A 13,606-nucleotide genomic window follows, 5' to 3' on the forward strand; every position below is an offset into this window, starting at 1 on the left:
CGCCTGCCTCTGCAGCCCCAGTGCTGGGATTAAAGGCGTGCGCCATCACTGGGCCTAACCTCTTCTGTTACCCTTGAACACCACACTCACTTTCGCAGAAACACACACATATGCAGAGTTAAAAATAAAAGTAGGCACTCGAGTGGCTCACTGACTAAGTTCTTGGTGCTTTTACAGAGTATCTGAGTTCAGCTCCCAGCCCCATCAGGCAGCTCACACCCACCTTTAACTCCAGTTTCTGGGGATCTGACACTCCTTTTGGGTCTCTTGAGTTCACCAGGAATGCATAGTGCACACACACACACATACATATAACTTCATTTTTAATTGTTTTAATAAAAGAATTGGTCTTCTACATAGATTTGTAGAAAAATTTTACCAACCTGTTCATTCTGTAGTTCAGGCTGGCCTTGAACTTCTGATTTTCCTGCTTCTGCCTCCCAAGTGCTGGGACTACAGATGTGCACCACCACTCCTGCTTTCTGTGGTGCTGGCGACTGAAGCCAAGGCTTCACTCACATGCTGGAGCAACCACTCCCCACTGACCTGGCCCTTACTTTCTAGAGCAGGCTGCCCTTGAGCTGCTGGCAACCCTAACTCAGCCTCTCAGGTGGTGTTTGGAGCACAGCCGCGAGGCACCACACCCAGGGGATTCTGTTTCCTGAGGGCAAATTTCCACAACCAGTTCAAAGAGGGAGCTGAGACCCTAGCCCAGTTTTCAAGACCCAGGAATTTTTTTCATGTCACCCTGCCTTCTTTGGGTTAGAACCCTGGAACAGAAAGGGCCCAGCACCTTCTCATTTCTTTTTTTTTTTTTTTTTTTTGTTTTTTTGTTTGTTTTTGTTTTTCGAGACAGGGTTTCTCTGTGGCTTTGGAGCCTGTCCTGGAACCAGCTCTGTAGACCAGGCTGGTCTCGAACTCACAGAGATCCGCCTGCCTCTGCCTCCCGAGTGCTGGGATTAAAGGCGTGCGCCACCACCGCCCGGCACCTTCTCATTTCTTGAACTGGCTCCCATCACAGCACCCCGCTTCCCACAATCTCTGTATGGGTTGTTATACTGTATCCAGCATGTAGCATATCCTGCTTGGGGAGGGAATTAAAACACTACTACGTTTTCCCCTTGCTCCCTCCCTGACGTTCTACAACCCATTGGGTGTGGTGACACACTTCCAGCACTCTAAAGGCAGAGGCAGGTAAATCTTGAAGCTTGAGGTCATCCTGATCTACAGAGTTCCAAGCCAGCCAGTGCTGCACAGTAAGACCATTAGAAAAAAATTTCCTGCTAGGTGGTGGTGACACACACCTTTAATCCCAGCACTGGGAAGTCAGAGCCAGGCAGATCTCTGAGTTTGAGGCCAGCCTGGCCTACACAGAGAAACCCTGTCGTGATAAGCAAAACTCCTACAGCTAAAGCTAGCACTTTTGAGCAGCTTTCTGCCTCCTGCAGGCGAGGCTCCAGTTTGCACTGTTCCACTGTGGCTTTCTGCTGGTTTTGAACCCACAGTTAACTCTCAATTACTATTCTGCAGCTGCCTTTTCCAGGTCAATGGATAGGCGGTATTGTACCGCCCTATCACCTTCCATTTCTATTAGCCTACCTATTCAAGGTCCCAAGAGAAGGCTGGCCTTGTCACTTAGCCTCCCAGGTTGTTAGGATGCTATCCCAACTTCCACTGAAAAAAATTTTTAAATAGTGATTATTAGTTTTGTTTTGCTTTTTTTTTTGAAAAAGGATCTATGTAGTGCTGGCTGTCCTGGAAATGACTATGTAGAGGCAGATCTTTATAGGCTGGTCTTGAATTGGACACACACATGTATCTGGAATGCTGAGCTTAAAGGCATGTACCACTATACCTAGCTATAAATAATGCGTATTATCTTTAAATTATCTATTTGTGTGTCTGCACATAACTTGCAGGTACCCAGAAAGGCTGGGGTCACTGGATCCTCTAGAGCTAGTTACAGGTGGTTGTGTGGCACCTGATGTGGGTGCTGGGAGCCAAACTGGTCCTTCAAAGTGTTCTTAAGCGGGGGCTGGAGAGATGGCTCAGAGGTTAAGAGCACTGCCTGCTCTTCCAAAGGTCCTGAGTTCAATTCCCGGAAACCACATGGTGGCTCACAACCATCTGGAATGAGGTCTGGTACCCTCTTCTGGCCTGCTGTCATACACACAGACAGAATATTGTATACATAATAAATATTAAAAAAAAATAGCAAAGTGTTCTTAAGCAATGAGCCATCTCTCTAACCCTGAAAATTTACATACATCAGATTGCTTAAATTTTTTTCATGCGACTACCATAATTCTATCAAGTCACTCTGCTGTGGATTTAAAAGAACTGCCATCCATGACAGCCTTGAGGATTATTTTTGCTGTGCTAGAGAGAACCCAGGACTACACACATGCTAGGCCAGTGTTCTATCTACACCCTAGCCCCATGTTGATGGAGTTAAGAGAGACATGAGCCAAAGATCTGGAGTTTCTAGGTCTCTGGGTTGCTTCAGGAGTTCAAGATGACCCTGGGATAAAAAAAAACAAAATAATCCCCACCAAAAACACTGCCACCACAACCACCAGGTATTTTACTAGCAGCTGTGTAAGTCAGGCAATGTTAAGAATAAGCACCTCTAAGCAAACATGAACTTGAACCGAGCAGAGGTTGGTTCATTTATAAAAACCTCACACTTTGCTGGCCAATCTACCCTTCAGATAGATACACTTAAGGGGCTCAGAACTGGCCTGCTGTCCTAAGTTGGACCTCTGGTATCCACAGGGTAGAAAACTCACTTCAAGTTGTTTGGACCCCCATATACTACACACCTTCAAATAAATGTAAATTCAAATGATTTTAGACACACAAATTTGAATTTTCAAATATCCTTTCCATGGCTTTCAAATGCTTATAAATGCAGAAGCCTGGGATTGGCACTTGAAAGGCAGAAGCAGTTAGAGACCCTGACTAAAGAAAGGCTTGTGGACCTGTGATCCCACCACTTAGCAGCTTCTAGGATCCCTATCAAGCACCAAAAATTAGCCGACAGGATCTGGAAGAGATGGCTCAGCAGTGAGCATTAACTATTTCTTACAGGGACTTGGTTTCAACTCTCTGCACCCACAATGTGACTCGCAACCATTTGTAGTACATTCATGCATAAATCTAATATTAAAAGAGAAGGCCTACAGAGCAGCGGTACTTAACCTCCCTAATGGTATGAACCTCTTAACACAATTCACATGATCCCCAACAATAAAATTACTTTCATTGCTACTTCATAACTAATTGTACTGTTGTGAATCGTAATGCCATGTAAGTATCTGGTATGTGAGACCCTGGGCTCCATCTCAAGCCTAAGTAAGTAAAGCATACTACATACAAGTGGGGGCCTATTGAGATGGCTGTTGGTAAAGCCCCTGCTACACAAACCTGGCTACCTGAATCCAAAACCTGGAACATACTTACAAGTTAAAGACAACTGTAAAGTTATCCTCTGACCTACCTCCGCACTATGGGACATACATGTGTGAACAGTCACAATCTTAACCAAGGTGCTCGGTAACTTATGTGCAAAGTTACTTTAGTTACTTGCCTACATACGCGTCAAGTCAGCAGCGCCCAGAGGGGCTCACCCTGAAGCTGGTGTAATATAACAGTGTGAGCTGCGGGTGCTAGGCTCCAGATCCAGGACTCCTGCAAGAGTATCAGTCCTCAGCCTCTCTAGCTCCCAGGGGAACAACTCTCCACGTGCACCGCAGAAGCTTATCTTATTAGGTCTGGCAGGGGAAAGGGAAATTCAGAACTCTACAAACCAGAACAGCAGTTCAAAAGTTTCTACATTTTATTACTGGAGAAACCACTCCCAACTTAAACATGATCAAGTCTCCAGATTGAAAATGTTGAACTTCATCTTCTAACACTCATCAAGGATCACGATTCATCATTAATTGTTTTGCCATTCATTGTTGACTCCTTACAGACCCAGCTTCGTTCTCCTCCAGTGTCTTCTCTTGGAGTTGTACCTGCAGAGAATGAAGACACAAGTTACAAGGTGGTGCGGTCATAATATAGCCGCTCATTTTTTTTTTTAGCAGATTTGGCCTTTTAGGTAATAGGATAATTTAATAAGGAGCTTCCTAGAGAGAGTTCCAGGCCAGCCAGGCCTACATAGCCAAGACCATCTCCAAAATAAATGTTACACGAGTGCAGGGCCCTGGGTTTAGTCAACATGTCAAGAACGGGCTGGGGCAACCCAGTTTAAAAAAAGGGGGGCAGGACACAGTGGCGACACCCCTTTAATTCCAGCCTGGACTACAAAAACCGTCAAGTCAAACCAAGAAGATTCAAAGCAGAACAAGCTTTGCCAACCCTACCTTCTTTCTAGATGCCGAGGTAGGAGGGTTGAAAATCCAAAGCCCATATGGGTTGGACAGCTGAGTGCAAGGGCAGGCAATCTACTGAGACCCTGCCTTAAACCAAGCACTGGGGAAACGCCAGGTCTAATACCCACACTGCGGTGCAGGGTCAGATAAGTAAGGGTAGATGCAGACAGTTGAACCCCTTCCTATGGACCATACACAAAGGCTCCTGCAAAGGGCAACAAGATGCTCCTTGGGGAAAGGCGGCTACCATGCAAACCTGGCAGCCAGAATTCACCCCAAGAACTCATTCAGGTAAGAGAAAGCACCTCCCAAATTGCACATAATTTGCTGTTCGTGCCAACGTGTCACGATTTTGCTCCCAGTAAGGTAAAATCAGCAACAGTCAGCACAGCTTTTCTTTCAGCAGGATAATGGCAGCACTCCCACAAGATGAAGCACTGCAATTGCGACCTGCTTTAAATGGTCAAAGCTGGGAGAGGGGCTGGGGGTTACAGTCCCATACAGAGAACTTGCTGAGTAGAGCATGCAGGTGGCCCTCACTCAAACCCATACCATCCATAAACGTGAGCCAGAAATAGAGAACTCTGTGGGTTAGGGTATATAATCCACCCAGCAAAACACCATTCACAACTCTAGGACATATAGCTAACCCACATATCAACTAGCAGTCCCTACTCTCATCAGCCAGGGCTCCAGGAAACAGGCTCATGCATTTACAGTATGTGTTGGCTCACACCTGTAATCTCAGCACTTGAAAAAGGCAGCACCTACCATACCAGTAGATAGAAGATATCTATTAACTAGAGTGTAAGGCCAGAGTGGGGAGCTGACTTCCAAGTTCAAGTGGCTAAATTAACTGAGAATATAAACCCTCAATTTAGCAGAACCACAGGCAGTCTGGACTATGGAGACCCTGTCTGAGCACAACCCACCAAACCAGTAGCCAGGCGAGACAGCTTGGAAAAGTGCTCACTATCAAGGTTGAAGAACTAAATTCAGTCGCTAGAACCCACGTGGTCAAAGAGGACCAACTCCCACAAACCAGCCTCTGACCACATGCCGGCATGCATCCCCCACACAAATGATTAAAGAAATACACATGAACTGTCCGAACTGTTGCTGGCTGCCTGACAAACTGTCAGGACTTCGCATGCCTATTTTTCCTCCCTCCAAGGCTTCAGACTGAACTCACTAAGTAAGGCACTTCCCTTGCTTCTGAAGTTCTTCTGAAGCTGCCAATTCAAAGATTCCCACCAGGAAAGTCAATCTCCTCAAGCTTTCATAGGGAAATTAGCAAGGAACTGAGAAAAACCTGCCCCCAAAGCCTAGCTGTGACTGTAGAAACCAACAAAACATTTACAAAAGGTTTGTGGGAGGGATTTCTGGAGCTCTCTATGAGGTTAAGTAGGCAAAGCCACTTCCTTGGAGCCCAATGACCTAAGTTGGATTACCAGGATCCACGTGAATGGAAAAGTGATTCCTGAAAGCCGGCCCCAGCCACGTGCACCTTAGTATTCAGGTCTGTATTGGCCCGACCTTGGAATTCGTGTCTTCAGCCTGTAGCCACTAAGAGCACCACCTGTGTGCACTCAGAGCATCTTTCTCTCGTGTGCCACTTTTTGTAAATTCTAACAGTGCACTCCCCCCCCCACACACACACAAAAGGAGCCGCAGCATGGTAAGCAGAGAACAGGGGTCCCAGCGTGTTATCTTCCAACTACGAATCCACACACCCCAAATCATGTAAGAGCTGGAGACCCGCAAGCAGGGCAGTAGGGGCTTTACCTGATTTTGTTGCCAGTTTTCATCCGAATCCACTGAGGAATAGGACGATTTTGCTTTTGTTTCTTAGCCAGGAATCGCTTGATTCTGAAAGTCTTGTGAGAAGACTACGAGGAGATACAGTTTAGTGACCCCAGAGCTTACTCGTGTGATTCAGTCCCAATTTCCCTCGCTCTACCACCTGGCCTGCGAAAAATATACACCCGGGGAAATCTCCCCAACACCGAACTGTGGAGTCCTCTGAACCTCATTATTCCCCTCAAGTCAGAGTCCACGGCTTAAACTCAATTGCCTTAGATCAAGACTGATTAATTACAGAGTCAGGTTTTTTTTTTTTTGATTTTTCGAGACTGGGCTTCTCTGTAGCTTTGGAGCCTGTTCTGGAACTCACTGGCCTCGAACTCATAGAGATCCGCCTACCTCTGCCTCCCAAACGCTGGGATTAAAGTTGTGCGCCACCATCGCCCAGCTACAGCGCCGGGTTTTAAGTCCATGCTCGAAAACCATGCTAATTTACTGTTTATCCTGCTGTGCTTCAGACGACAAACATAGACTAGCTAAGGTAGGGGGAACTAATTTACTGCAACTAAAATGACGTTGGGTCAATCCCGCCCAATCATTTAAATCAGTAAGTCTAGGCGCTCTACTTTTGAAAACAATATTCTCTACTTTCAAAAGGCAGTGTGCACTTCTCCTGAACCACTGTAAAAGTTCTAGATTTTCCTGAATAAATGCAGCTACGAATCCCACTTTGAACCGAAACGCCAATAAACAATTTATCAGTAGGCAACGACTGGTGTGCTGTTAGCAGACGCTTCCACGGAGTGATGCAGAGCTTCCGAAGGCTCTCGTTAAGTCCCATTAACCCTTACTGCGGACAGCTGCCTGTGCAAGCCCCCACTCTGACCTGTGCTCTCTGTGCACGCCAAGACAAGGCTAGTAGCGTTCAATCAGCCGCAATCAACCCTCTCCTTTTGCCCAGAATCGTCGGCTCGAAGCTAAGCGAAGCAAGAACACTGAACTGCTCGCCAGACTGCACGATGAACAGCCCGACACTGTGGGGAGAAATGGGCTTGCTAATTTTATGATGCGTCCGCGATCCGAGCAATGGCCAAACTAACTCCCACAAAAAAAGCTCCCAAAGCTGAAAATGCACCCGCCCCTCGATGCTGTGCAATCCCATCTTAAAGTCATGGCAGCCTGCGGTCTCAGGGAAGCTGCCTAGAATGGGGATGGCAGCCGATAATCTTACCATGGCGAGAAGGCTAGGCGGGCAGGCGGCACACGATGGCGAAGGAAAGGCGAAGAGAAGGCTCCGACCGGAAAAACGCGATTAGAAGACGCAGCTAGAGGTGGAGCTTAGCTAAGCGGTGACGCCACGCGTCTCATCTTTCCCCGCCTCCGCGCTCCCATGGGGCCTTGAGAACGCGCGCGGGAATTACACGAAACATAATTCTCAGGCCTCCGCTTCAGTGGCTGTGTTCTCCTAGGCCACCGTCAGGGTCCTGGGGGCACTTCTTTCGTGGCGGGGGTAGGTGGCCTTTAAGAGGTGCCGAAGTAAAAGCCTTTAGCAAAATTCGGGAAACGAAGTGGGCGAGGCCAACACTGAGGAGGGCGGAGAAAGGGCTGCCGTCACTTTCGAGCGCCGCTACTTCCGCCCTTCTTTGGGAGGAAGCTTAACGCGAGGGGCGGGGCTTGGGTGTGCGCCTTTTATGGATATGGGCGGCGGGCATATGGGAAGAGGGAGGGAGTGATCGCTCCGCGGTTTTGTAAATTCGTTCCCAGCACCCGTGTCTGGCGCCTCCCGGGCGCCTGTAACTCCAGCTCCAGGGAAAAAGATGCCTTTGGCTTTCACAGGCGCCTGCATTCACGATTTACGTCTACATATCCCCTATGTAGAAGCACACTGACACAACCAGAAGAACTTAAAAAAAAAAGAATTTAATTGAATAAAGACATATACGGGGGCCAGGGAAATGGTTAGTGGATAAAAGCACTAACCACACTAACCATAGGGCTGGAGAGATGGCTCAGCGGTTATGAACACTGGCTGCTCTTCCAGAAGTCCTGAGTTCAATTCTCAGCACCCACGTGGCGGCTCATGATCATCTACAACGGTATCTGATGTCCTCTCCCGGCACGCAGGTGTACATGCAGAGCACTCAATAAAACTAAATAATTTTTTTTAAAAAAAAGAAAGAAAAATATTAGCCATGCAACCTTAACAACTCAGTCCTGAAACGCGAAAGCACGGGCCACGGTGGCCAACACCTTTAACCTAGCACGAGGGAGGCAAAAAGCAGGAGTGTCTCTGTGAGTTCAAGGCCAGCCTGGGTATACACAGCCAACTCCTGGACAGCCAAGACTACTTAAGAGAAATAATGAGGTTCAGAGGACTCCACATTTCGGTGTTGGGAAGATTTTCCCGAGTGTATATTTCGCAGGCCAGGCCAGGTGGTAGAGCGAGGGAAATTGGGACTGAATCACACGAGTAAGCTCTGGGGTCACTAAACGGCTTTCATCTCCTGGTAGTCTTCTCACAAGACTTTCAGAATAGAGACCTGTCTCAAAGAAAAGAAAGTTGGCCGGGCCCACACCTTTAATCCCAGCACTTGGGAGGCAAAGGTAGGCAGATCTCTGAGTTTGAGGCCAGCCTGATCTATAGAGAGAGTTCCAGGACAGGCTTCAAAGCTACAAAGTGAAAGACCCCAGTGGTGGGCAGTCTTTCAGGCTAAGGAGACCCTCCCAAGGAACAGCGAGATCACTCTTCGGATGCAAACAGCAAGAGGCTTTATTCAGTACACAGGTACCTGGGGCGACTTAGTCTCTCGAAAGACAAAGCGCGCCTGCAGACTGGGGGAAGGTCTTTTTATAGGAAAGAGGGCAGCAGAAGCAGATTACAGAAGCAAATGCATCGTTAGTGGTCAGTTGGAATGGGGCAAGGGGCACAGGTGGTTTTTCCTCTCCCAGCACAGATGTATGGGAACAGATATCCTGTTAATTGATGCCCTGCCCGAATCTATGGATATAAATATCCTGTTTTGCAGCCAGGGACCCTGACCTTACTCTGCACTTACAGTCGTTCATCAAAAGCTTTGTGAAATGACGTTACAGCAGCCAAGCTGGGATCTTTCATAGGGGGAGTTGTCTCTTCTGTGAATTACTGATATTCTAAGTTGGGCACATGTGCTGACTATAGGCATCCTGTTTCCTTAAGCAAACGGGAGGTTCTCATTAGAGCAGGCCAGCTGCGGGTTCCTTATCGCTTGGGGCCAGATGGCTGACCGGCTGACCGCAGATATCTTGCCTGGCTTCTCCGCCCTTGTTCTCAAGTCGAACTTCCCTGCTCTAATGTTACTTGCGTTGCTCCAAAGTTTAAGCCTGGCATTGCTGCTGCTTAGCTGTTTGTCTATACTGTGGGGGTCTTTCAAAAGAAACCCTGTCTTGAAAAAGCAAAAAAAAAAAAAAAAAAAAGAAAAACAAAAAAACCCTTGGATGCAGTGATCTGAATACGTAACCCTGAACATCCCTCCAGCAGGGACACCTGGAAGATTGAGGGCCAGCTAGCCTGGAGCACTCAACACAGCAACAGAAACAAGAGAAGTCCTGCCTCAAAAAGGTGGAAAGCATGAACCTCCACACATGTATGTAAATAAAACAAGTTGGGCATAGGTGTGTATACCTATGATGCTCAAGAGGCAGAGGCAGGAGGATGGTGAGCTGTGAGCCAGCCTAGGTTATATATAAGACCTTATTTTAAGAAATATTACTGTATAACAAAACTGAAAAGTAAAGATACTTACTATCTGTGGTTATCATAAAAAGTTAAAGATTCCTTTTATCAGTGCTAAGTTATTCTCAAAACTGCCTTGTATATGTCTTCTGGGGAAGGGGACCAGTTCTTGACGTGCAAGGCCTGAGAACTTCATAAACATCCAAGCCATCCTTCACTACCTCACCAATACCCAGCACACACTGCCTTCAGCTCTGAAGTTTCTCCTAGTTCCTTTAGCTTCAATTCTCCCAGCGGAGCAGCTAGCTTGTCATGGCCAAAAGCAATGCGAGACAGCTCATGGAGTGTTCGGTGCTGCATGCATTATCAGCGCCGACACAGAAAGAGCAAAGGCTCAGACCCATGGAGGTGATAGTTTCTGCAAAGCAACACTCAACACACAAGTGGTGCCACCTATACAGTCACTATCAGTTAGCTTTTGTTGTTTCTTGAGACAGGGTTTCTCTGTAGCTTTGAAGCCTGTCCTGGAACTGTGTAGACTCACAGAGATCCGCCTGTCTCTGCCTCCCAAGTGCTGAGAGGAAAGGCGTGTGCCTCCAGCACCTGGCATCAAGTACAAAGTATCGACTTTGCACAGGGATCGACTCTGTCACGATGATGTAATAGGCAAATCTTATCTCTAAGTTTCTAAACAATGCCAGAGGAAGGCTTAGCAAAGAGATTCTTGCTCTTCTTTTCCCGTTTGCAAAAGAATAACAAAAGAGAAAAGAAAAAGAATAGAAGAACATAGGTCCATAGTAGGGCCAAAGTCACAGCAATAAGGAGGCTGAAGCAGGAAGAGTCCTATGATTTGAAACCAACCTGGGATACATAGCAAATTCCAGGCCGGCCAGGGCAATAAAGTGGGACCCTGTCTACAGACGTAACTAAATCTCTATCTTTTCTTAGCAGCTGTCAAACTTTACAGCTTGCTATGTGTGTGTGTTTCTTCTCAAATTCTTTTTCTTTTCTTTCTTTCTTTCTTTCTTTCTTTCTTTCTTTCTTTCTTTTTTTTTTTTTTGTTTTGTTTTTCGAGACAGGGTTTCTCTGTGGCTTTGGAGCCTGTCCTGGAGCTAGCTTTGTAGATCAGGCTGGTCTCAAATTCACAGAGATCCTCCTGCCTCTGCCTCCCGAGTGCTGGGATTAAAGGCATGTGCCACCATCACCCGGCTCTGAGATAGGTTTCTTTGAAGCTTTTGGAGCCTGTCCTGGCACTCACTCTGTAGACCAGGCTGGCCTCGAACTCACAGAGATCCACCTGTCTCTGCCTTTCAAATGCTGAGATTAAAGGCGTGTGCCACTGTTGCATGGCTTCTTCTCAAATTCTAATTAAATGGTCCTGGAGCTTCAGAAACAAACAAGCAGGGTGTAGTTAGTTGCCCACACTTTTAATCCCAGAAATTGTGAAAAAAGCAGAGGCAAATGGATCTCTAAATTCGAGGCTACCCTGATCTACAAATCAAATTCCAGAATAGCCAGAGCTGTACAGAAAAACCCTGTCTTGAAAAACCAAAGCCAGGCTGGGTGGTGGTGGCGCACACCTTTAATCCCAGCACTCGGGAGGCAGAGACAGGCGGATCTCTGTGAGTTTGAGTCCAGCCTGATCTACAAGAGCTAGTTCCATAGTTCCAGGACAGGCTCCAAAGCCACAGAGAAACCCTGTCTCGGGAAAAAAAAAAAAAGAAAGAAAGAAAGAAAAAAAGAAAAACCAAAACCAGCACTGGAGAGATGGCTCAGAGGTTAAGAATACTGGCTGCTCTTCCAGAGGTCCCGAGTTCATGCAGGCAGAACACTGTATACAGAATAAATAAAAAAAAAAAGAAAAACCAAAACCAACCAACCAATCAAAAAAGACTCAGGTGCCCTCTGAATCTTCTCCATTCTGTCTTTAATTCCAAAGAAACCAGGAGCTGAGCACAGGTGAGGGTTTGGATTTAATCACCAGCACCATACAAATTCAAAACAATTAGCCATAAAAAATTAAATCTGTGCCTGAAGAAAAAGACCCAAAATGGAATGAACTTTTTTTTGGGGGGGGGTTAGTTTTAGGGTTTCTCTGTGTGTCCCTGGCTGTCCTGGAATTAGCTCTGTAGACCAGGGTAGCCTCAAACTTACAGAGGTACACTTGCCTCTGCTTCTCTAGTCCTGGATGGAATGACACCTCCTCCCCACCCACACTCCCCATGCTTACTTATTTGTATGTGTGCATGTATGGGTAAGGATGGAACCCAGGGTCTTATACATGCTAGGAAAAGCACTCTACCATTGAGACATGCCCAGTTCTTATGTGTTTATTCTTTTTTGTTGGTTTTTTGAGACAGGGTCTTTTTTTTTTTTTTAAGTGTTCTGTCTGTCTGTATGCTTTGCTGGCCAGAAGAGGGCACCAGATCTCATTATACAGATGGCTGAACTCAGGACCTCTGGAAGTGCTCTCAACCTCTGAGCCATCTCTCCAGCCCCTTGAGACAGGGTCTTACAGTGTAGTTCAGGCTTTTTTAAAACTCACTATATAGCTCAGGTTGACCTTACATTTACAGCAATCCTTCTGCCTCAGCCTCTTGAGTACCAGCATTATAGACAATGAGCCATCATGCCTGGCTCCTATAAGTTTATTATTATAAATAATAAGAAATTATGCTTTATGGCTGCAAGGTAGGACATGGCAGCACATGTCTTTAATCTCAGTACTCTGGAAGCAGATTCAGGCAAATCTGTGTGTTCGAGGCGAGCCTGATCTAGAGAGAGTTCCAGGACGGCGAGGACTGTATACAGAGACTTTGTCTCAATAAATAAATAAAAAAAATAAAAGTGGTGGAGAGGGACAGTAAGGGGACAAACTAAAGTTTGACAAAAAAAGGGGTGTGTGTGGCAGTAAAATGGCTCAGTGGCTAAATCTGACAACTGAGAACCAATCCCCCAAAGCCCCAAAAGTTGCCCTCTGACCTCAACACATGCCATGCCATGTGTAAACAGCTCCACAAAATAAATACAATAAAAATTAAAGTTAGGGCTGGAGAAACAGCCCTGTGGCTAAGATGCGGTACTATTATTTGGGAGGGGTCGGACCGGGCTGAGATAGGGCCTCTGTTCAGGCCCCAGGCTGTCCTGGAACTCAGGCTGGCCTTGAACTCACAGAAATCCACTTGTCCGCTGAGTGCTGTGACTCAAGGCCTGTGCGCCCCGCCCCCACCATCACCAGGCTCAATCTTCAGCGTAGAAAGTGAAAGAAAGGCAGCTTCGAGAAAACAACACTGGTTGCTAACACCAAACAACTGCTCAGAGGGAGGAGGGCTGGGCCCTGCCATGCTCTCAACCGGTCCATCCAGTTTAGGGGGTTTCCTCAGCCACACTTGGCAGCTTCCAGGCAGGAGACTCCCAGATCATCTCTCCTCTCACCGCCCCGCTCACATTGTAACCCCAGTTGTTTGTTCCACTGGTCTCTAGTCACTGACGTAGCTGAGTTACTCAAGGACAAGGACTTGGTTTTCTTTCCTTGTCCCTAGTGACTGGCACACAGTGAATAGGAAGTGAATAGAGAGATAGAGAGAGAGAGAGAGAGAGAGAGAGAGAGAGAGGGGGGGGGGGGGGGGGAGAAATTCGAAGGGGCGGGGAAGAGGCCTTGACTCAGGCCACGCAAGACCGGAGGGAGGTGCTGACGGGAAAACCGCCCTGC

The 13,606-nt window shown here is 47.0% G+C and overlaps 1 protein-coding gene and 1 non-coding gene across 2 annotated transcripts; both read right to left on the reverse strand.

The window, feature by feature from the left end:
* Window positions 1–3,820: 3,820 nt before the first annotated feature.
* On the reverse strand, window positions 3,821–7,568 carry LOC121441683 (60S ribosomal protein L39). The gene is made up of 3 exons (XM_041642899.1): window positions 7,414–7,568; window positions 6,165–6,268; window positions 3,821–4,019 (listed from the first exon to the last, which is right to left on the reverse strand). The coding sequence occupies exons 1-3, from the start codon at window positions 7,414–7,416 to the stop codon at window positions 3,971–3,973; spliced, it is 156 nt and encodes a 51-aa protein (XP_041498833.1). The 5' UTR covers window positions 7,417–7,568; the 3' UTR covers window positions 3,821–3,970.
* Window positions 4,705–4,836, reverse strand: LOC121441716. Its single transcript, XR_005973496.1, has one exon. It is a non-coding gene; the product is annotated as a small nucleolar RNA SNORA69 (small nucleolar RNA).
* Window positions 7,569–13,606: the final 6,038 nt, after the last annotated feature.

Source organism: Microtus oregoni, unplaced genomic scaffold (assembly GCF_018167655.1).
Source record: "Microtus oregoni isolate MIOR12 unplaced genomic scaffold, Mior012 000080F_ref0000499, whole genome shotgun sequence".
NCBI classification, from domain to species: Eukaryota; Metazoa; Chordata; class Mammalia; order Rodentia; family Cricetidae; genus Microtus; species Microtus oregoni.

What these genes read in the sequence shown, in the direction of transcription:
- LOC121441683 (XM_041642899.1), bottom strand. An exon ending in AAAACTGGCAACAAAATCAG is followed by an intron (nt 4,020 to 6,164) that starts GTAAAGCCCCTA and finishes CATTCTCTGCAG; the next exon opens with GTACAACTCCAAGAGAAGAC.